The following is a 23,464-nucleotide window of genomic DNA, read 5'->3' as shown; positions in this document are numbered from 1 at the left end:
TGAGTTCGAGATATTCTTTAAAAAGAAGTCTTTATGCTCCAGGAGGGTTACCATCGCGACCAAGAGCTTCGCTGCTTGATTCTAGCGCCTGCCAGCACCTGACACATCAACAGGTGGCTCTTCTATTACCGTCTCTTCAAAATCATCTCTGTTAAGCAGCGCCATATTACGAAAAAGTTTCCGTGTAACCATTTCACTTTCGTCAAGAAGGTGACTAGCTGTTTCTCTTCAATTTTTCATTCTCTTTTCACCATTTCTATTGATACCCTGAGGGTCGTTTTGCCTCTTCTCAAAATAGACCTCCCTGCAGTTGTTCTTGCTCTTTTTACTTCTCGTCATTTTTAAGTCACCTTTAGTAAGCTGTACTTATACCGATTTTCTCTTTGCTATTTTCTTCCTTAGCTTCTTCCTAGTTCACCTGTATTCTAACTGAGCTCTAGTTATCTTAATTTTCCACTTACAAAAAAATATTTCGTCTATTTCTCGTCTTAAAATCTAATTCCTTTAGAGGATGCTTCTTTTAGCAGTGTCGTCAATTTTTATTTACGTCTATTATTATGAACTCAGCCACCATGTAATCGTTTCTTTTTAGCACTTTTCGGGTTTGAGATCCAATTTGATGTGTTTCATTTACGACTGGCGCTTTAAAAGATGCGCATCTTTTCTAACTAACTTGTTCGTTTATGTCATTCGTTCGATGCTTAAATTTTAGTGTCGAAGACGGCGAGGGGTGGGAACGCTAACATGTGAAGATGACCAGTATCTTTTTTAAGCTTCATAATAGTCATATTGTCCTGTAATAATTATTCAAGTTCATCAGGATCGCTATCGGGCTATAATAATATAAAAATACCAGTCTTGAACTTTCCGTCTGCAGCCAAGAATATTTCGTCCCTGACCCGTTTTTTAACTTGTTTCATGCTACGAACGTTAATAACCGCTTGTCGTCTGTAAATCACCACCTTGCGTTATTTCTGAATATTGTTTTGATTACTTTGCAAAGCACACATTTGATTCCAACCTAGTTGCTCGTGCACGTTTTGGCTTCTGTTACAGTTAGTGTGGGCTGCTGTTGGGTCTGGATTGTTAAGCACAATCTGTATTTATTTGTTGGACTGCCGGCCCTTCTGTCCCGTTAGGGATAAAACGGTAGGAACCACGTTTTTTGCTGGTGACTCAGATAAAACCGTCTTTGACGATTTTTTTTTGTTTTTTCCTTTTTTCTGACGGTGTCCGCGCGTGATTATTTAACCTTGAGGCGCTTCGGACATACTGCTAGGGAAGTTGTTTGATTTGCAGTGGACTTATTACGGGTTTGGCAACGTACTATTACGCAGTCCACTTTTGCTTACTTTCCTTTTTCTCTCCACATTTTCTTTGCAAGTAATATAACACAGCATCAGCAGAACCAAACTGAAGGCTCTCTAGGCCCCCTTTTGGCAGGCCATCTCGCCTTGTCGCCCGCTGCCAGGAAGCCCAGAGCCAATAGGCGTAACTCAATACTGTGAATATTGCTAGTGGTGCTGTCAATGCTCTTTCCCGCTGTCTTCCTTACTGGCATTAGTATCACTGGCACCTATATCCTCGGGTTCGCATTGCCCCTCAACCTAGCCCAAGGTTCCGCATTTTTTTTCCTCGTTAACCTGGTCGTTTCTGCAGTCATTTGTGCAATGCTTAGATTTCTAACGTCGGAAGCGAGTAACAAATTATGAGATTGGACACAAGAACCGTGTTTGATGATGGCCACATGAATAACACACCTTTATCTAGTTAATAAAAATTCAAATTTAGCTTTTCAGTTAAAAAAGCATTTCCTTCTTATTAACTGTGTTATCAGTTTATACTTGTTAGATTTCATCTTATTCTACCGTGTCACTTATCGTACATGTTCTTTTACCAGGATGAAGCTAAGTTTTCTTGTTTTGGGGTTTCCTGTTTCTTTTTTCTGTGTTGACTATTTGTATCACCTTGTATTTCTCGGTTAGGCGCTAAGATTTATCTTATTCTATTGTTATTTCCTTGCTCGTCACATCGCAAGAAATTTCGCCGTCTATTTATTATCGCTGTTTTAAGCATCTCTTCTAGAACTTGGCATGTAGTCTCAAGGTCGCAACAATTTTCCGAAAAGGTTACTATTACTTTTTGTATTTTCCACCCCGCCACCAGATTCAATTAAACTTTTTCGGTTCAGAGACTCTGATTCTGCGAATTTGATGGTGAAAACCGGTAAATTGTTGTATCATGGTCCTTTAACCGGTGTACCCGATGCGGTTATTCTTATTTTTGATAATGATGCATATGACGCATATAGGTCCCTTTTTGAGAATGCTATCACTTGTTTTTTTCCATGATGGAAGTCCTTTTTAAATCACATAAGGTAACAGTTCACCCAGCCTTATAATAGAGTCAAAATCTTACATTAATCCTGCGAACCTAAAAATCTACAGAAAATACCTGACATGAAAAGTTTCTATTAATGTTGAAGGTCTTCTGGAAATGGCTTGATGACAAAATACGTCCAAATACATTTGGTCATCCATCGAACTATCCTTTTTTCTTCAGCCGTAATCTTCTAGCTAGATACGATGCGGTATTTTAGGTACTCAGAGTTAGGTTTAACTCATGTATGAATGTTTCTACTTGTTCTTTGTTGTTTTGGTTTCTCCAGAGAAAACATGTCTGAGTTGTAGTAGTTTATTCAGCTCGTTCTACATTTTTGCAGCTGACTCATTTTTGTTCATCTTTCCATCTCATCCATTTTTTGTCATATGCTTCTACGGCATCCTCTTAAGCCTGGTCAATTTCCACGTACCTATTATCTGATCTTCTCTCTGGTGCAATGTTCTAAATTTTTCCTCTTTAAAGGTTACACGCTACGTACTAGCTACTCCTATATGAGTTAAAACTCTTTAATTTAATGAAACCAGCACCGATAGTACACAGAGCAGACGAGAAGTTTCGCTGACGATTTGCTGATGCATTACGTTGCGTTGCATGCTACATTCTTGATCCAAGCTAGAAAATTACACGGGTGAATGCTTTTCTGCAATGCTATATATATATATATATAAGATGTACACTGAAGCTGAATAAGCAGCATTTTTCTTTTTTATTTTTGGCATCCACAAGCACGTGTTCAACTACACCGATTCACAAGGATTAATTATACTGGCAGCAGTTACAAATTACAACCATAAAATTCTATATAGAATCGGATGCCGCCAAACAAAAATCAAGTTTAAATACTAAGTCATTCGAACGGAAGATTTAGAACAGCAAATTATGACAAATAAACTGAAAGAAGCTATCTTTTGACATTTTGAATACATTTATCAGTACATAATATTAAGAGTTAAAACCCTGTAAATATACAGTCAGCGCTTTACAATTCATTGCTTATCCTTCCCAAAGTTTATCCTTTCGTCTCTTATCATACTCACATGTGTCTAAATCTCTCATGATAAAGCAAAAGAGACATTCTTTCGGTTCCACATACCACGAGGTTATTAGCGATTTCCGTAACTTTAACGTACTCCTCCACAATTTAAAATTACACAGCACAGTTATAAACAACGCTAGGCGCTGCAGTTTCAGGCTGCCCGATACCAACACCTGAATCGATTCGTTACGAACCTCAATCGCGCTATAGCTATTTTTGCTACAATCAGTGGCGGCCGATTTAGTTACAGTATATCCAGGCAGCTTTTCCGTTCTCCGAGTGACACTAATATGTACTTTTTACACCATGCTTCCTAATGGATAACTGATAATGCAGGAGGGAACAAGCATTTTTATATCAATCATTTTACCGCGAAGTACCAAAACCGTAATCAAAATAAATTACACTTTCATTGATATCCATAGCCAAGGATGAAGGAACTCACCGACAAATGTGCTAGAGAAAATGTAGTTGCCTGCGGACGCTTTAGTTACCAGGCTTCTAGTTCTTTATGAATCAAAATATATGTTATGGATAGTCGATAGTATGGTTACTTGGAATAACTCTGTTTTTATTATAAAAGGTATCATTAACGATCAATAAATTTACAGACATAAATTTAAAATAGCATTTATGTGACACGCTATAGAGCCCTGTAAAAACCACAATGAGGCGGGATGATTCGACGTGTTCCACAGCAGCCGAAGTGCTTGTTGAATTAATGGCCAGATAAAACACGTCAAAAGTAAGCATTTGGAACTTAAATGTTATTTTGTATTCCTTATACAAGTATTAATATTTTATTTATTTATCTAGATATTATTGTTTTTTTTATTTGTTTAGATTAATATTTAGAGCCTGCAACGCACACAATGTATGTTGTGAACTAAATAACTGCGACAAATTTTTGGTAAGGCAAAATAATAAAATTTGGTGTTAGTATGTATATATTATCTGCTAATGAGCCTGAAATTAAAAGCCATAATAAGAGCACTATAATTGTTTTTCATCAAAAAATTCACTACTAACCAGTATTGTGCATATGAGAATAAGGAGAACTGGTAATCAAATTAATAGTTCCTATTTGCTATCTTTATTATTTGGCTTAATTGCATATACATGCGCATACGATGTTGCGCGACCGATTGTCTATCATAATAGGCATGTTCATTATCACACACACTTTTTCCGCTTGTCAATGAACAACATCAAAATAAATGGTGCAGTCCAGCATCAACAAAGCCCTAATGCCAATCCGTCAAAAGCAAACCTTTACAGTTAAAAAAAAAAGAATCTGTTTTGAGGTCCACAATAAATTGTGATGCATTAGTAAAGTTCAGTACTAGAAAAGGACCAACGTTTTTAATTAAATGAAGCATTGTACAAAGTAGCAATCCTCAATTACAATTAACACAATTTGCATCTGCAGTTAAAGTAAGTGTTGTTTACATCTTCTTTTTTGTACATCTTAAATTCAATTAAAATTTATACTTTGTGGCTTACACTCTAGGCCCTAATTCTCTGTCATAACGTGGTGAGCTGTTGCATTTTGCTTAGTCTCTTCGTCTCTTTCCTCCACGATCTTCATCATTACGGTCATCTCTTCTCTTATGCGAAGCTTTTTTGGCTTCATTGAAGAATTTATCTAAACCGAACGGATCTTCTTCTTGCTCAGACTGTTCAAACTGAACGGGGCCGCGACGCACTGATGACTCTGAGTGGTCTGTTCCCGCAAATTTTTTATCAGGGATGAACCTGTCAGAATTTATCGTAAACTAAGTTAGTTAAAAAAAAGCGACCAGGAAAATCAGGTTGTGTTTCACTTATCTTGAAGATAAAACAAATCTGAGCCTAAATGACTTATACGGAGATAGTTGCACTGCGCAGAACGAGCTTGGCAGATGCCAAATTGTTCTTTGTGTGGAAGAAACAAAAGATAATATAGTTGCTTTCTACAATCATGCATCCATAAAAATGTAAGAATCAATTCTCCAAATCAAGACAAAGTCATCAAAAAATATTCAGATTAGCTAAACCTTCAACTTCTTTAGGTAAGCTCCAATACGAAACGAAATATAAGAATCGAAGAATTTCGACAGACTGCGAAAACAGAAATACACATAATATCGATCTCTTCTCTAACACCAGCTACGCTTGCAATTTTTTTATTACCTTTCACATATAATGTAATAATAGCCTCATAAAGAAGATTAATATCAAAAAGAGAGAACTGTATAAAGTCTATTATTATAATTACGAAAGCAATACTCACCGTCCCGTTTTAATCAAGGAGTCAATATCTTCAGCAGTCTCTCGGTCTCCGCGTGGTCTATATAGCTGACTCGACAAACCCTGACCTTTGCGCCACGCTTTATCATACACGTTGTAAGAATCATCATCGCCAAAACCAGACTCTAAACCCTAAACCGTAACACTAAAAATATATTAACAACTTGCAAAAGTTGTGTGCAAAAGTTGTGTGATAGATGTCCACTAACCTGCGGTACTAGCAGAAGAAAAAATAGGTTATGAGCATAACATAGAACATTTCAGACATTTCGACTGCGGCTAGAATTGGGTGGCTAAGAAACACGTCAAGTGTCTATAGTCACCCGTTTATCAATCAATTCATAATCAGTAGGTTTGTTAAATCTTCTTAAGACACAATGAATGCTGAAGGCCGCATGTGTCCGACAACTGCGATGAGATTTGGCTCCTTTAGCATAATTATAGAATATTGACAATCAAAAAACTGCATACTGCTTATATTATTTTAAATTATAAATGTTTAGCTATTTTACCTTCGACTGATTAAAAAGTCTCTGATCGAATTGCACTTCTCCACTTTTGCTCGTTCCACTTGTCGATGGCAAACCGAGCGCAATTTTTTCTGAAATATCTCTTTCCCGTTCCCGCTCCAAGCGGTTTCGCTTATCAGGGGCAGCACGAGCAATGTTCCTTTCCCGTTGTCTCTCCCGGTGTCTTTCTTGACGCAACATGTCGCGTTCCTGCGCCTCATCATCCTCGTCCTAAAAGTTACGCATAACCATAATCTCACTATTTACACAGAAGTAGGGGGCAAATAAGATTAAAATTAGATACGACATTGGAAAAATAGGCTTTCATTTAGGGAAGAAGTCCGTTTACAATTAAAGCGGACGCTGCTTTAATCGCAAGCTGACTTCTAATTAACGATAGCTTCCATCCGAATGCAAGCTTTTCTTCATGTCCACTTCCCTCCTGTATATGCACAAGACGTTTAAAATAAAATGGATATCGTTCGTTTATAAATGGCAACTAAATAAAAGAGCTGTTTAGAAAATATTTTGCATACGTTGATATAGACAATCCTGACAGACGTATATGATTAATGCAACTGCTTCTCCTTTTAACCATGCCTTCAATTCTGCCTCCCACAGGTGATTCTCAAAATCATATTTGCGAATTAAATAATTCTATGTCGAAAATGGTCTCTAATCTTTACACAAAAGCTTTAAGACCCTCAAGAATAGTTTCTTGTGCCGCGTTTGATAAACTCTTCTTGTTTCGGTTAAATGTTATTGTAGATTTAAAAATATTTTCGGATACTTCGAAAGCAGTATGATGAACGACAAGAGCAGAGACCACTGATTTCACAAGTACATACTGTTTCTGCGGATTCGTTTGACTTAAAGATATTGGATATGTGTTAACCTTTGCTTATATTTCGAACGCAAAACTTCCGTCTACGGCATCTAAAGGTTGTTTCGAAAATGAACTGCCTTTAACACCAAGAATCACGGATGAACACTTTGCTAAGGCTGCTGAAACTCATCCCAATTTGATCTGAACACCCGGTATAATGGATTTTGCAATTAGATGTGTTCCCACTAACCTCTTCATTCACTCGGATACCAGCCCTCTGATCCCTGGCCCGTTGGGCCATAGCACGAAGATGCTCCTCCTTCTTTTCCTTTTCTTTGGCCGCCATCTTCCTCTCGAGTTGAGCTCGGGCCTCAACGGCTTCTCGAGCTTTTCTGTCAGCTAGGTATAGCGCCTCAGCCAATTTAGAGAAGTTTTCGTTGATGTGCTGCTGTTGTAGACCTCTGCCATCGGCCGCCAAGCGTTTGTCAAGCGGAATCGTGTAGCCTGAAAAATAAATTAAGTGTCGTTGAATTTGCTTTGACGTAAAAACCAATGACCGAATATCGGCCGCATTCAATTCTATAAACGTTCATGTGATTGCGCATCCTCCTACTCTGATATCTGCTAATAATGTGCAGACATTAGAAACCCACTCTAAGGAAAAACTTAAATCCATACAAGCTCATTGCTGTTCACGGTTACGCCCGCACTCGGAGATAAGTAGTAGAAACACCTAAGAACTCGTTTGCTTTATTTGACCATACATCTAACGAAGTATTTTATATATCGACAGAGGGATTTATGGCCAGCTAGTTATTCCCTTTGAGCCAGCTAGTCTCTTCCAGCCAGAGATTTGACTGTTAAACCACTGCGCCGATTTAACAGTGAAAATCATTAAAGCAGGCAATAAGTTGACCGGAATTTATTTGTGTCCCGCATCCTACACATTTTGAAGGATTTATACACACCTTTAGCATTTTTCCAGTTACTGACACACGGGGGAATCTTCCAATCCTGCTGTTCTTTTACAGTGACCTTGCGGGTTGGAGAATGCATCACCGGGGGAGGTGGAGATGGCGGGCCCCGAGGTATCTACAGTAAAGGATTATAAACACACATAATATTTGGTTATCTTTTAAGTTTTGTCAAATTTTAAGAGATATACTTTAATTCCTTTTGAGAGTAGTCAAAATGTAATAAAAATTTTGTAACTTTTAGGTGTTTCTTGTCTAAAAAGTTTGTCAAATTTTCCACTATCAGGGAAAAATAGGTACTTGCAGCATGATTCATACGCTTCATATATTTATGGCCAATATATTTCATCTGACAGTCAATCGGCAATTTTCAAAGCATTGTTTAAAAGCTTAAACCTGAGCTCTTTAGCGGAAGTTATACCTAGGTTAAAATGACAAAGTTGAAGTTTCGTTTCATGAACACGAAGGTAACTTAAATTCTCTATCTTCTTAAAGTAGATCGGGTTTGAGTACATATGGCTCATTTCGCTTCATGGACGGGAAATGTCTATATTCTTAGTCGAATCGAATAAAACAGTATCAACCAGGATTGCAAAGGGTCAAAGAACACTTTATTATTATTATTATTAAAACTCAAAGAAGTTTTAATAATCGGGTATGTTTAAAATGTTAGCTGATAATCTTTTTCATGTTACATTAGCCTCCATCGTCAGCAAAAATCGTTGACCTAGCAACGGTTCACTTTTAACAATAGAATACCCATAAAATGTGACAAAATTAAACAAGGTAACACATCTAGATTAAAGTTTCGGTATGTTATTGTCAGTAATTTCAACTGATCAATGAATAATAAGAGATCTTCTATATTATTTTTTAATCCTTTCTTACTCACATAATAGCACAGAAGCCGTGACGGAAACTGCGAACCGCAGCTTGGCTGGTTTGAGCTTGCGTTCATTGTATAAGATACGCGTATTTATCATGTTTTTTTTTTATTTTTAGTTTTTGAAGATCTTTCGCTTAGTTTTTTTAGCCTAGTTCTAGATTCTACATACATACTTTTACTGTTCCTTAGCTTTCTTATTTTTTTCATTTTGTAGTCTATTAAAATTTCCTCTAAAATAGAGCATATTCAGACCTCTGAACAGTTGATGCTTACAGTGGTATCCTTAAATTTATATGGAATAAGAAATACACAGAGACAGTATAGCAGTTTTCATTTTTTTCTTTCTTTCTACACCTTCAATTTCAGAGTTATTGAGGCTCGTTTCGAACAGATATATCGATTTCAATGCCTCCCAGACCATACCACACCTTTGCGAACTAGATGCCTATTCGATGGCTACCATTGTATTCAACATTTCACACAATTTGAAAACATTTAAATTCATTTAAAAGCAAAAACTTAGTGATCCACTGATTAAAAAACCGTTTTGATTTGCAAGAAAATAGAAAAATCTTAATTTTTATGTTTCTTAAATAATAAATATTTAAATAAAGATTTCGTTAGACTGTGTCAGATTAAAGTCTTAATTCAAAATGCGCGTCTTCAAGAAGTAGCGTTCTTCGTTACGACAAACTGACATGCTTAACTTACGTAGATATCCACAAACCCAGTTTATGTTTCAATAGATTGATCAGCTCTCGTATAACGCTTCATGAAGTGAATGACTACTATAAAGACTAAGATAAAGAGAAAGCTTTTATAAACCACCAAAACTCACTGAACAATCTAATATATCTAAATATGCGATTCACTGAGATAGCCGAAATTCCCTGTCCAAAACTTCAATAGTTTCGAATTCTTCCTCCAAGCTGTAGTACAATTGTTGGTACTGCGTAAATACTAAAAGAAAAATTTTTAGGGCAAAGCAGTTGGGAAATTTTATATCTTTAAAGTGATTACTTTCTAAGTCCTTATAGACTGAAAAAACGTAAATTAGCAACCATAATCTTAAGATTCAGGATATCTATCTTTCATGCTGGTTACCATTCACCTTATTTCACAACTGGTACAACTGGTATTATATATCTAATAATAATAAGCTAATACTTACGGTAGAAAGGTCTTAGATTGGTCAAAAACGCATACAAAACGTCATTCACTGTAACAGAGATTTCTGTTCCAGTGATAGCTGAGGTGGCGCTAAGGTTGGCACCCTAAATTAGTTTTGCACAAGCTGCGAATTCGAATGTTGACACCAGCGCAGAACATTTTTTACGGATATCTTTCTCAGAACAACAATTTTTACAGTAAAGTCAGAGAGACATAGATGGAAGTTTTGCATTTATGATACTGGGTGCGCAGTAGTGTCTAAAAAAGACTCCAGAACCCATTTCATGCTCAAAAAACATACGCACGGAAAACGATCTTCTCGGGTACCACACGTTGATAATCAGCTGAAACTGTTAAACCACCACAAAATATTACTCCGGCAGCTACTTATCTTCAGAAGTAGAAATTCAGCTTTGTTGCAAATTGCCACTTTATTGCAAAAATCAAAGATCGTAAATCACCCTTACAAAAAATCATCGATAGTTTTTCATACTATAGGTTTGTTCATTGAAGCTAAATGCAGCGTAACTGAATGAATGCCGTTTAAGTATAACGTCCAAATAAATCTGTTTATTTGCAAATAAACGACAGATAAATTATCGCAAAGGAATAATATCAATATCAGTTTTTTACAAACTCAACTAAATATTTAGCAACGTTCAGTTAGAAAAGAGCTCAAAGCGGTTTGTTTCTCGGCACAAAATCCGTAGTGGCCCATAAAATTCAATTTCTGGCCCACAAATCCTTATTTGGTAAGGCTATATGAACCAATAACGTAAGTATTTTTAGTGAAGTACTTTTTTGAAACAGATAAATTATTGTAAGCCTATTGTTGTTACAGCCTTAGGCAAATACACTGATATAATTCTTCTTCCTCTTATGAGAGCAGTTGTCTCCAATGATAACATTAAATAAATGTTACCCCATGCAATACTCAGCATTCATTTACTATTTATTATATAGTAATTAAAACTCTATGTATGTTTATCTCGAAAAGGTGAGTCTCATTAGAGTTACTCGTTAGGGAGAGAAGCTTTACACTGATTTTTACTAGAACATATGCTTAGCTTAAAGTTAACTCCAGTGACCACTGAGCCACAAGAGACGTAAACAACATCGAGCAGCACGTGCGACTACCCGAAATGAAAGCTGAATGGTCAATGTGGCCAAGCAGCTATAGACTGAAAACCGTGAGTAAAATTTAGTTTGTCTAGAAATGAAATTCACATATACGACAGCAGTTCCACCAAAAAGCCGGAAATTGATGTGAACGGACTTTCCTTTATTCATTTTCATGAGTCTCAATGGTGACCTTTTCCTGTTATCAGCAAAAATACTAATTCAAATAAAAATTAAAACCAATAGGCAGATTCAGGCCGATTCGTTCCGGAGATCATAAAATGTTATGTTTATAAAGATTCGATGATATAAATTATGCTTTGATCATAAGATACTCTGGATAGGTCGATTATGGTAATATCAGTTACCTACTCTACTAACCTTCTTATTGATCTTGTATTTTGGAGGTTCCATTGGATCTTTCTGCGCTTCCACCATTCGTATAATCCTTTGGCTAGCCCCAGAATTAAATTCTGATCCCTGCTGAGCAGGTGTATACCTGAAATTAAATTCAATAAAACGTGTTGATTTCAAACCTATGTTTTGTACGTCTACAGCGTCCAGGGACAGTCAGAATCTTATGAATACCCTTTTGCTTTCTTTGTGTCGGTAGCAATATCAGTCTCATCTTTGATGTGGTGCGTCTGTTTTCGCTAAAATAAAGAAAATCACGGGATCTTTGGAAAATCTTAAAAAAATCATTGGACTGGTACGATGTGCATAAAGGAGCCAAACATCGCCATTGTCTTATAGGACTCAATTCGCTGGATGTTACACAGTACAGTAGCTCTAGAGGGTGAACGCTTCAATTGATATTTTTTTCAATTACTGCCATTGAGTAACACGTTACATAGTAGAGAATAGATACACTTTATTTATCATTGCAAATTATAGTAAATCAACCAGTAGTCAGTACTCCTGAATAAAGAATTTGTTTAAAAAACGTGAAAGCCTTCTCAACCGCATAAATTAATGCTATTATTGGGACAGTTCTTTCCCCAAGGTGAGATTATGAGCTCTAACATGCATTCTTGTGGTTACCTTAAATACGTAATAATTGCAACCAACGCCGTAAAAAAGTGATAATTAGCAAGCTGTGAGACCGTCAAAGTTATATGCTTTAGTTATTCTTCTTTATTTCCCATACAATATTCTCTATCTATACGGATTGTATGACATTCTGTTTATGTTTTGCCTATTTAAGAAATGAATAAGGTCACCCGACACACGCATTCTTCCAACTTTTCCCGTTTAGTTTTCTTAATCGTTTGCACAGGTATAATTTGAGTTAATGGCCTTTTTTTGTCACACTCATATCTTGCTAGATCTTTCTTTCTAGAGAAAGACCGCCTCCACTATGCAGTAAGCGACCTTTACATTCTGGTTTCTATCACACTTGTATCTTACTAGATCTCTCTTTCCAGAAAACACCGACTCCACTACGCACTAAGCATCCGTTTTATTTTGTTCTCTAGCGGTGCTTGAAGAGTCTATATCGCCTTTGTTACACCACAAAGTCTCGGTCAGTATATTCATCTGCATGAGAAACTAAGTATGTTTGCGGTTTAAGTTCAGCGTAAACATCTTTAAAATAGCAACATCAAAATAATATCAAAAAGACAACAAACGCATAATATTTTAATACAAATATTTGTTCTTCAATGATTGGCTTAGTATAGTGATAATAATGTTGCAAAATCAATCTACTTATTAATTAGACTATGTACATAGATGTGTACGGACAAGTCCTAGCTAAGCCGAAAGGGCCTCCCATTTTTAAGTATGTCAAAATATCTTCACATGTATGTATTTTTAGAATCTAGAGCCATTTATTTTGAACCCTAAGTCATCAAGGTCCACCCAGCAGATCATTTAAAAGTTAGGAATTTGTCCTGCCTATTAAGGTTTCTGTCGGCACTCACTGGGGTTCCATGACTCACTAGAAAGAGGTCACTTTCCTTCGACTACACAAAGTGTTTGCGAAAGACTGATGCTCCATGTTTATACGATAGATTATTTCACTACAAATGATAATAACGGAGATTATTTGTCCCTATTATATACCACATTTGTCGTGCTCACACATACCCATGTGAACTGTTTATTTAAACGCCATAAATAATACTGTTTCTGCATCAGGTGTGTCTTGCTCTTTTATGGCTGTCTCTCAAGCAAACAAAGAATGTGAGCTTTTTAGTTGATTTTCGGGAGTCGCAAGGCCAAGAATCCTAAATGAAGTGTTGCACTCCGGTTTAAGCTGCTTTACTTCACTTTGCTCAAGCTTAATTCTCGTTTTTCAAAGCTATATTTTTTCCAAGAACGTATAAGTGGAAATAATAGAGCTATTACATAAAATAATTATAACGGCTTATATTGATAAGTAATTCTTACAACTGATTTTCGATTTTGTAAAGCGAATAAAAATACCATTACTAGAAATCCCTACTGATGTCAAGTTCACAACTACATGTCATATATACCAAGGCATTGTAGCGTTTTTGGTCTGATCAATCATGTTAGCTAATCATTTGAGTCATTACCTGGCACTCTATCGAGCTGTATCGACCATATTTAGATTTTTCTCGAGATGTAGTTAGACAATTCAGAGTTCTCACGATAGCGTACATTGATAATTCTTCTCTAAAGCTGGTAATACAACAGTCTTATTGGCCTTTTCATAAAGAAAAAGATAATGGTTAGATTCCATTTCGGGCTTACCAACGAATCTTTAAATGAGGTATATTGGACCCCTTCATACACATGTTCATTATTAAATAAATGTTCATGGAATAAAATATGTTCGTAGAATCGTTTTACCAGCTTTAGCCAAACACAACAAAGTTTCGCTGCCGTAGTTTGGTGGTCCCGCTGTGGTGACCACGGCGGGATTCCATGCCCTATCAATGTTTCCAGAACATACCCATGCTTCGTAGAAAAACTCCCTTTCCTATGAACATTAGCTAATATATATTCGTCTCCGTGATGATCTCACTGACAAAAACTATGCTCTAAAACTTCTTTTTATTATAAAATACGAAAAAAATAGAGCTAGCGTTCCATAAGAAGCGATGGACCAAACATTAGGTGAATATATGTCCTCTGATTGTTCCTCTTTGTTAGTACAAACGATTGATGTCCTTAATCCGTAAACGATTTTTTTTTTGCATTGCCCGCAGCAGATACTGCGCTTTGTGTATTGCTAACGCAAGAACTGCAAAAATGTAGTACATACCTAACTTTCTAAGGGAACCGTCTGGAAACTTACAATTGCTATTCTACAACCTAGTTACAAAAAACATCTATTTATTAAAGTGAAAATTATCTGTGTAAGCAGTAACCCAATACCTCCAATAACTAGAGTCGATTCTTATCTCGTTTAGAGGACATATACTTTGGGATGCTCAGTGCAGTTTTTTCGACCCTCTACAATACATTTTTTTTTTTTTAATTTCGCACAATAGCCAATAAGAGCTTAAACCTGATTATTCAAGCGGATGTTAGTTTTGGCTTTATTAGTAAACCGAATATTTAGGCTCTTACTGGCAGGGTCTTCTGACTTTGCCGTGATTAAGAAATTGCTAAGTTCTAATTGCTTGACATTTACCCTAGAAAACTAAAGTAGTTACAAGTATTCCTTTAATTACAACTGGCTCACAAATAACCAAAGTTCCCACTGCCAAAGCTCTGGTACCTGCTAAAACGTATGCCTGTGACGTGCAGCGCACTTAACCGCTCCAATAGCAGATACAATATAAGGTATCGCTAGAAAATTTATCAGGATCAAAAAAATTATCATATTATGCTTTCTTCAGCCCGCGAGTCGCTTACAGAGCTGTATACGTAGAACTGTGATGGTAAAATTGAATCTAAGTATATGAAAACTCTAAAAACATGCGCTAAAGTATTTGCTCCACCATCTACTTCCCCTCGCGGCCGAATGTCCCCGTCCTATCTTGAAACCTCTACATATTTCACCTTTTCGTCTTATGTAGAATACTTTTTCCGTATCCGCATTTTCAAAATTCTGCATCGTGTGTTTTCGAATAGCCACGACCTCAGTTTAATAACAACGTTCGTAGTAATGATTCTAATCATTTATTTGTGTCATCTTGCTTATTAAATGCTGGACATCGTGGACTTCCCATCTCTTTGTTTCGTCAAAGCATACTTGCGAGCTACAACTATCCAACTCCGTTCTCGAAGACCATTTGTCAAAATCACAATTATTTATATGTGTAAGTCAGACCTTAAAATTGCCGGGAAGAGGTACAGAGTGATACACAGGCAGTTCTGTAGCAATACCTTAAAATATAGATATTATGAAATGCATGCGATTCACCTAATCATGTCTGCCTATTAGTCAAAATTCACAAAAAACTATTTACATTGTAAACTGGCGATTGTGAATACCGTGCACTGTGAGGACATACTCATTATAGTAGTTATTATCTGCATAGATTTTTTACATATAAACTTGTCCTAATTTACCTTAAGCGTACGTTTTTCACCGACAGTAGGCTTACCATTATATCTGCATAAATAATTTCTATTCATACAGATTGTGTTATATATGTCGTTGGTGCGACATTATATAAATATGTGCCAATCTTTGCTCTCTTTTCTTATTGATTGGGAAATTATGTACTTTGGTCTGAGGCATTCACCCTAATTTACAGGCCTTCAAAACTCATTTCGAACACAAGCGGAAAAGCGAAACTGACAATCTGAAGCTCTGTCTTGAATATTCGAACTATGTCTGTGACGTTCTCCACTACCAGCTCTACTCTGTGGATCTGCTGTATAACCATAACTATGCTTCTCGTAATGAGACAGCTCTCCTCAGCTACATCTTGTTATACAACATATATGGTGTGTTTAGATTAAATCATCGACTGTCTGGTACACAACAAATGAAACAATCATCTTTTTGTGCCTAAAAATGCTGTAAGAAGAAAAGTTAGTCCATTTGCTATTCTTCTCTTTAGCCCCAACTGACATGAATGTAGCAAATTTGAGAGGCATTTCATTATACGTTTCCGATAGTTACCCAATATGAAGATTTATAAACATTAACCTTCCCATATCAGTTGTATACGAGACATTTGTGCTAGTAGGATAATGCACCCTTTGCCATTATGCTTGGACGTTTTTTGTTCGTTATGGAAAGAGATCAGTTTTAACAAAAAACATTACGAATGCTTACAAGTTTTAGTATTCCAGTTAAGTTTTCTATGACAACTGAAACAGTGTTGGGAGAGTAAATGTACAAAGTGTTGGTCGACAGATTACTAGGACTTTTAGTCGCCCAGACATACGAGTCATAAGATATAAGCAAAAAAGCCGTTCGCAGGCACCCTATTTCAGCAAAATCAACTCCTTTCACTTCAAAAGATACGTAGGTGAACAATCGGGAAAATCCAAGTAGGATTTCTAAGCAGTTCCTAATCTAAAGTCACAGCTTGGTGTAGACTCTGACAGAAGGTGTGATCATGCAATTCTTTTTTAAAGACGACATGAAGTAATGAACAGTAATCAATATTATACAGTAATGAATAATTTTTTATCATTCTTTTTATTTTAAAAACAGGGCTTTTCGACGTGGAGATGTGCTTTCATTAAGGAAGTGCAACCCGTCACACAACACCTCTAAACAAAGCAATCTCCAAAAAAATTACGGTTTACGGGTTACCTACTTTGAACCCCTCCGGCTATTCTTCTTGAGCTTCCTTTAAAAACTGTGTATCCCCGTACCGCTCCTAATTTAGCCCAAAAATAGCACTCGCAAGGTTATTGCAGAAACAAAGGACAAAGCGTGATAAATGTCATTATGTGGCCAACCTACTGTATTTATGTTGCGGAATGTCATTCATCATATGTTATTTTTATACGTAGCTCTAATACTCACCTTTACAATAAAAATTATAGTAAACCTTTCTGACTCTGTTTCAGTTGTTTTGTTTGCTAACAAAAAGCCAAGTAACTCGCTAGTCGCCTAGATTTGGATTTCTCTTCAGTTGCTGACATGACAGATTAGCGCAATTCATTATCGACGTGAAGATCTAAATTGTTTGTGATTACGAGTGTATGAATAAATAAATAAAATGCTTCCTTTTTTTGACACTTGCCTACTGTTCAAATATTACAAACTTGCTCAGGAAAGTGATAGGCAGCATAATGAGCTCATTGAACTCAATACACAAACATGTAGAGTTCACATAATTTAATCTAAGTTATTTCGAGCCTTCCATTTTGATATTTTTTATAATGGCGCAGAAAATATTCTTCTAGTGTAAAATTAATTTATATATACATACATCTCAGGCAGTAAAGGGCATTTTTTTATATTAAATTAACTGCAAATATTATTAAGGAAAGGCAAATAAAGATAATCTGCAACATTTATTATTTCAGAGTTGCCGATATAATTACCAGTGCTGCTCTAAAATATGCGGTGGCCATCCACAAGTAACTGTTTGCCTATAAGCATCGATCAGGAGGAGCTGTGTTATTTAACATTTATCTATCCCAGCCTCATTGTAATCAGGCTGCTTATTTTGGCAAAAAAAGGGTAACAACTAAAAGAATGAGTCAAATCATCAATTGACTAGTGACAATTCGCGAGAGTGGGATTAAAGAGAGCTCCGTTTTAAAATGTTTCAATAGAATAATACTCGAGAACTTCAGAATCTTTTTTTCAGAAATATTTTGAAATATTATGAAAATCATTTGAATGAAAAATTTTGTTATCATAAAAATGAAGTATTTTTACGAGATCAATCCAAAAGGAATCATTGATTTGGTTGTACAATGGTATAATATCTATTTTTTGTTTAAATTATATATAGTACATAGAACTATAACACGCTTAAATTAATATAGACACAACTTGAGATAATTAGTGCACTACAACCTAATTTCTTTCGAGAATACATTTGCAAAAAAATAATCCTATGAAACCCTAATTACCTGCAAAAACTTAAATTTAATTTTTTAAATAATAAGTCAAAATGTAATAAAATAGATTATATCTCTTTATATATTTTTTGCTCTGTATATACTCAGGAAATATATAGATATTTCAAATGGCGTAGTATATTTGGAGCATGTAATCCTTTCTTGAAGTAATTTACAACACATTCATTAGGCTTGCAAAGCAATGCTTCTCAAAAATCAGTTTATGTGAGTCACCTAATCCTTCCTATGTGGTACTGCTTATTTCTTAATATATGTTATTTAATTAAGATAAAAGGCATGCTTTTTATAAGAGAAATCCAAGTGATGTAATATGCATGCTGCAAGTAATTTGGATACCATCAAAGTTTTCTTAAGTTTCTTACTTTAAAAAAAAAATTTTTTCAAGAATTTGTGTTACTTACCGAATGTACTGAGCGGGTGCCTGTTTATCAGTCGTCCGAACGGGCATAGCGGCAGATATTTTGGAATGAGTCAACTTTTCCAGTGCCTTTTTGGTATCTTCTGTAATTCTTTTGATGGCCTCGTCATCCGGCTTCTTTAACTCTTCTTCATCATCGGCGGTTATTTCATAAGGCAATAAATCCTGGAGTTTTGAGTACACTACCTTATCAGCATTTCCGCCTTGTTTCAGTAACGCGTCATATTTTACTTTACCTGCAATTTTCATTCTGCTTTTACCTCAATAGCTACTAGCACACGGAATACTGAATACAGTATATATATATATATATAATATATATATATAGTATATATATATATATATATATACAGGGCGATTTATCCAAAGTGAGAACTTCTGTTATGAGTTTCAGAGTTATCTGTTTCCTAGACTGTTTCTAAACAAAAATAAAATTTCAATGAAATGTTTCTGAAGGTCGCGTAAAAACTACTCAGGATTTCAGCCATTCGTTGTATTCGTACAACTGTGACGCAGAAAAATGTATCGTTAAAAATTCTATATATATATATATAATGAAGTGGATTTAGCAATAGCAGCCTATTTACATACCTTGTGCATCAAGTTGAACCGTTATTGCATTCCCAGTTGGTTTATCTTTCTTCTTACCCATTTCGAGGGGGTATTGGGCAACCTGAATCTCGGGATACGCTCCTCCGTCACCATAGTCACCTACCTAAAAATTATTGACATAAAAATATTTTCACGCATTTTATTTATTTCTGAAGTTAACTGTCTATTGGAGGGAACGTTTGATATGAATATAATATTCAGGCATTTATGAGCATCTGTAATTGAAGGCATAAATAACTTTCGGTACAACCGTCAGCTGCGATGATTTCGCGAGGCTCTTTTAGGATAGAATTAGTACGTAGCACGTAGCACCAATATTATTTCATGAATACTATGAATTTAATATTTTATTTTATTGCAATGGACAATAACAGACTGATTAAATCATTATTAAGAAATGGCTGAGCGCGATGGGTATAGTGCGCCTGAGAATCTGACCATGTTTAACCGCATATCTGAATGTAATTCCCATTTAATTAGCAAGCAAGCTGAAAAAATAGTCGAATATTAGTGTAGACATTCCATTTCTAGCTACTGTAGATCGTGAAAGCCACCGGAAACATCTGCGAGGCTAGCTAAAAATAAGATCCACAAAGTCTTGGAATATATAAGGGAACGACAGATAACAAGAAGGCTATTCTCTACTAGTGCACTGCATATTCTTTAGTCCAATATTCTCAAAAATGATGTCATAGTTAAATGTGTTAACCTTGGTCATTGTAAGAATGATAATAATAAGTATTTTTATTTATAATTTATTTACCAAAACTTGTAGCCTAACGTCACAAGCAAGTTTTTTTTTCTGAATGTATGAAAGGGGGGCTTTTTATATTCCAAATCATACGGAGGCCACCATATCTGGTGTATCGATATATGTAGGCATAAAATATGTGTAGAGAATACTACTAATTAAAGAGGTATCGTTTGGGGGGGGGGAGGGGGTAAGTAATTACTTTTCGAAAGCTTTTACCAATAATGAAATTGAAGCCGTACCTTGTACTTTCCCTTAGCGTAATAGCACATTGCTTTGCATACCATAATTAGAAGAAGCTACGCGCTATTTTTTATATGCAGTCGAAGTTTTGTACTGTATTGTAAATATGGATGTCACTACGACTTGTTTTTACAAACGAAGGCATTATTTGCTTGCTTTTGAAGCGCAGTGTTGATGAAAGATTATTTACTGCCGCATTTTAGCTTGACGCATCTAATTTATTAGTCTCACTTAAATTTAACACACGGGTCAACAATAATACTGCATAAGCTGAGATAAAGTACACGATATTGAAGATGCCAACACATTTCCCTGCTTAATTCTACTTTTCTAGTGCGACACAGATACAAGTCTCTCTCAAGTTTACGTTCCATTTTGTGATCGAGTAGAATAAAAGACTCCATATACTAGATAGCGATATATAGGCGTTCACACAGAGTTATCTATGTTATATATATGAAATATAGCTAAGCAAAAAATACATCGCGTTTATTTACTGTTTATTGCGTCTTTTCTATGTACCTTTCTTGGTGTCCATCCTCGTCTTCTACCATAAATAGGAATGTGCGCATGGGGATCCTTCTTAGTTTCGATAACTAAATTTCCGCTTGCTTCCTGTTGTTCTCGCGCAGAATAAATTTTTTGCGTTGGTGCAGGGAGAAGTGATCGAAGACCTGCCATTATGGTTCGTTATCTGCGTTTATAAGACACCAACAACACGGACTAAATAATATTAATAACAATTAGATAGAGCCTTAAAAGTATCAGCTCGTTTCAAAAGGTTTTACTTTACACACCGCATAGAGTTAGCATAGGACCCAGGGGCAATCCATTTTTAAATCACGGTTTGCAAGCAATTCAGAGAGATTTATTCATAACAGTGTATATGCAATTCAGCTTCGGGTCTTTATATAAAGAACCACTCGGATAATTGAGCCATTTAGGTTACGAGCGGCCCACCCTCATGCTACCCGATGCAACGGTCAGATTGACTAACAACGACGTAACCAATCTAAGAAGGATCTCAGGTGATTTTTTAATGTTTTTTTTTATGTTTTAATGATAACTACGCGCACCATACGCTTCGTCCTGCCATACATCTAACTGTGTGTGTTTAATGTCAGACTCAATTTAAGGTTAGTCATAACATACACCCGGAATGATCCCGCGGTTCGTTTACAGTTATTTCATTTGTTTGTTTGAATAAATATGGTGGAATTTCACCTACATAGCTTAAAATAAAATACAGTTGCATTACAGACCTAGATCTTTACAGTTATCCAGTTATTGTCTCCTAGGTTAATGCGTCAATTCAGTTTTTCCGTTTAATTGATTGTCCTTAATTCAATAACTTTATAAGCAACATTTATACCGTTGTAGCTATTCTGCTTTTGTAGTTACGTATTCCGTTTTTAATTGGAAAATCTCCCATTAGCAATTCTGTAAATACGCTGCGATTATCTCACTAACCAGTTCTAATATATGAGTAGCGTTACACCCAACTATGACACATTCTTCGCTTAGACACTGGCACCCATACAAGCGTACCCGGCACCATTAAGGAAACCAATTCGTTCATATTAGAGAAGATTGAAACTTTAACGATCCACAAAAAATCCGTTCCGTTCTATAAGAGCTATTTTAAGTGCGTCAGGCAGACAAACACCCAAAGACACACTCTCAGTAATCGACACGGTAAATATACAAATCGCCAGAATAGCGCAGTGCGTAATGTATTAGCCTATTAAACTTACGAGTACGTAGTTGTCTAGGTTCAATTTCGTTTCAAGTATAGTTCATAACGGCCAAGTATCGGACATTAAATACGAAAAATTTTTTCGGACTTTGATAAATAGACTAAATATAAAAAGACTAGATATAAAATATAAAGATATGAAAGTTTAATTTTTTAGTTATAATAATTTTAGCAGATTATATGTTTATGAAATTTACGTAATAAAAATGCATAAACCAAGGGAAAATATCTTTGCAAATAAAACGTGTAGCATCATCGAAAAAAATTAAGCATGAAATGTCAAATATTTATTTTCATAGTGCACGTGATAATAGTACTGTTGGGTCAACGATCTCAGGAATCGCCGATTGGCTTCTGCCTGTTGTTATGCTGACTCAAACACTGAACATCAGTGTATAAAATAAACCATTTTTCGAGAACAGCATTTTTGCTTTACAGTAGTACTTGATGCAATATAGGTAGTACACAAGTATATATTGCTCAACTAACATTATTGCACAAATTGATGAATAGGTTCCACAGTTTTATATGCGTATAAAAATGCTCATAAGTGTAACCTATGAGACTAACAGTTCAACTTTATTCTCAGGATCGATCCAGATACATTTCCTACCAAACTGACACGTTAATCAGAAACAGTTTTATCGAAAAATTTAACCATTTGTATAAAATAACATAGGTTAAAGTCACGACTTAAAAAAATTGTATTTTTCGTACAACCTTAACTGCATTCATCGATAAACAGTCACAGCACAAAAGCGTATGGAAAAAATATTCAAATCACGTTACCTTTTCTAGTAAAACTGCAAAGCTTAATTATTTGTGTATTTTTTTCTCAGTCTGCATGAAGAGCACAACTTTGATTTACCCCAACTGTCACAAAAATAGCTCGTGAATACCTCTTAAAGCAAGGATTAGTCCTGCGACTATAGAATTTTCAGTATCTAACAAATTAGCACACAATTCGAGAAAATGAAACAGTCTATTCTCTCTAATGTCTAACCGGTAAGAACACATCGAAGGAAACGGAGCTAAGTATTCACATCAAAATTCGGCCACGCTTAATTACTTAAAGACCCAATTTATTCAATGTTGAGTCTGCTAAACTGCTTCTGGTCTTCGAATGAATGGATGCATGCTTGTTTTTAGTCACTCTCGTGCAAGCAAACAAGAAATATCAATAAGAGACACAAGAGGGTAAATGGACCAAGTCTTGGACGAGTTCTAATATTTTAAACGGCGGAAAGCCGCGAGGGTCCTATTATAATCTTACAGCTCCCCTATCCGCAATTGTGCAGAATCTTGGAAACTGAAGACAATTGACATTTAGGGATTAAAAGGATGCTGTTGAATAAATACTATGCATTAGATAATATGCAAAGTTGCTTGGCATATAATGATAGTAGATTGATTTGATTGCACTTCGCTCACCATTTTCCTTACCTCGAACGCCAAAAAATAGACGAACAAAACCCGCTGAATACGACGGCGCACACC

At 35.8% G+C, this 23,464-nt stretch overlaps 1 protein-coding gene and 1 long non-coding RNA gene across 4 annotated transcripts; one reads left to right on the top strand and one right to left on the bottom strand.

The window, feature by feature from the left end:
- Positions 1-4,504: 4,504 nt before the first annotated feature.
- Bx42 (Puff-specific protein Bx42) lies at positions 4,505-23,092 on the bottom strand. 3 transcript variants are annotated; one of them, XM_022845998.2, is made up of 10 exons: positions 22,757-23,087; positions 20,734-20,905; positions 19,197-19,320; positions 18,589-18,841; positions 11,594-11,711; positions 8,032-8,155; positions 7,314-7,567; positions 6,241-6,468; positions 5,712-5,860; positions 4,505-5,194 (listed from the first exon to the last, which is right to left on the bottom strand). In XM_022845998.2, the coding sequence occupies exons 2-10, from the start codon at positions 20,890-20,892 to the stop codon at positions 4,993-4,995; spliced, it is 1,611 nt and encodes a 536-aa protein (XP_022701733.1). In that variant the 5' UTR covers positions 20,893-20,905; positions 22,757-23,087; the 3' UTR covers positions 4,505-4,992. The 3 variants fall into 3 exon arrangements, 2 of the variants coding, with proteins under 2 accessions (XP_022701733.1, XP_022701734.1); XM_022845999.2 differs by having other exon boundaries at positions 22,971-23,085; XR_015313896.1 differs by having other exon boundaries at positions 5,043-5,194; positions 5,712-5,873; positions 22,757-23,092.
- LOC111267639 (uncharacterized) lies at positions 11,169-17,332 on the top strand. Its single transcript, XR_002684756.2, has 4 exons — positions 11,169-11,283; positions 12,637-12,734; positions 15,889-16,081; positions 17,162-17,332. It is a non-coding gene; the product is annotated as an uncharacterized LOC111267639 (long non-coding RNA).
- Positions 23,093-23,464: the final 372 nt, after the last annotated feature.

Source organism: Varroa jacobsoni, unplaced genomic scaffold (assembly GCF_002532875.2).
Source record: "Varroa jacobsoni isolate VJ856 unplaced genomic scaffold, vjacob_1.0 scaffold_1204, whole genome shotgun sequence".
Classification (NCBI taxonomy): Eukaryota; Metazoa; Arthropoda; class Arachnida; order Mesostigmata; family Varroidae; genus Varroa; species Varroa jacobsoni.
Note: the sequence above shows the minus strand (reverse complement) of the source record. Positions and strands in the feature narration are given on the sequence as shown.

What these genes read in the sequence shown, in the direction of transcription:
- Bx42 (XM_022845998.2), bottom strand. Translation starts at nt 20,892, where the DNA reads ATGGCAGGTCTTCGATCACTTCTCCCTGCACCAACGCAAAAAATTTAT. An exon ending in GACTTTTTAATCAGTCGAAG is followed by an intron (nt 5,861 to 6,240) that starts GTAAAATAGCTA and finishes GTTACGGTTTAG; the next exon opens with GGTTTAGAGTCTGGTTTTGG. An exon ending in TCCTTGATTAAAACGGGACG is followed by an intron (nt 5,195 to 5,711) that starts GTGAGTATTGCT and finishes AAATTCTGACAG; the next exon opens with GTTCATCCCTGATAAAAAAT.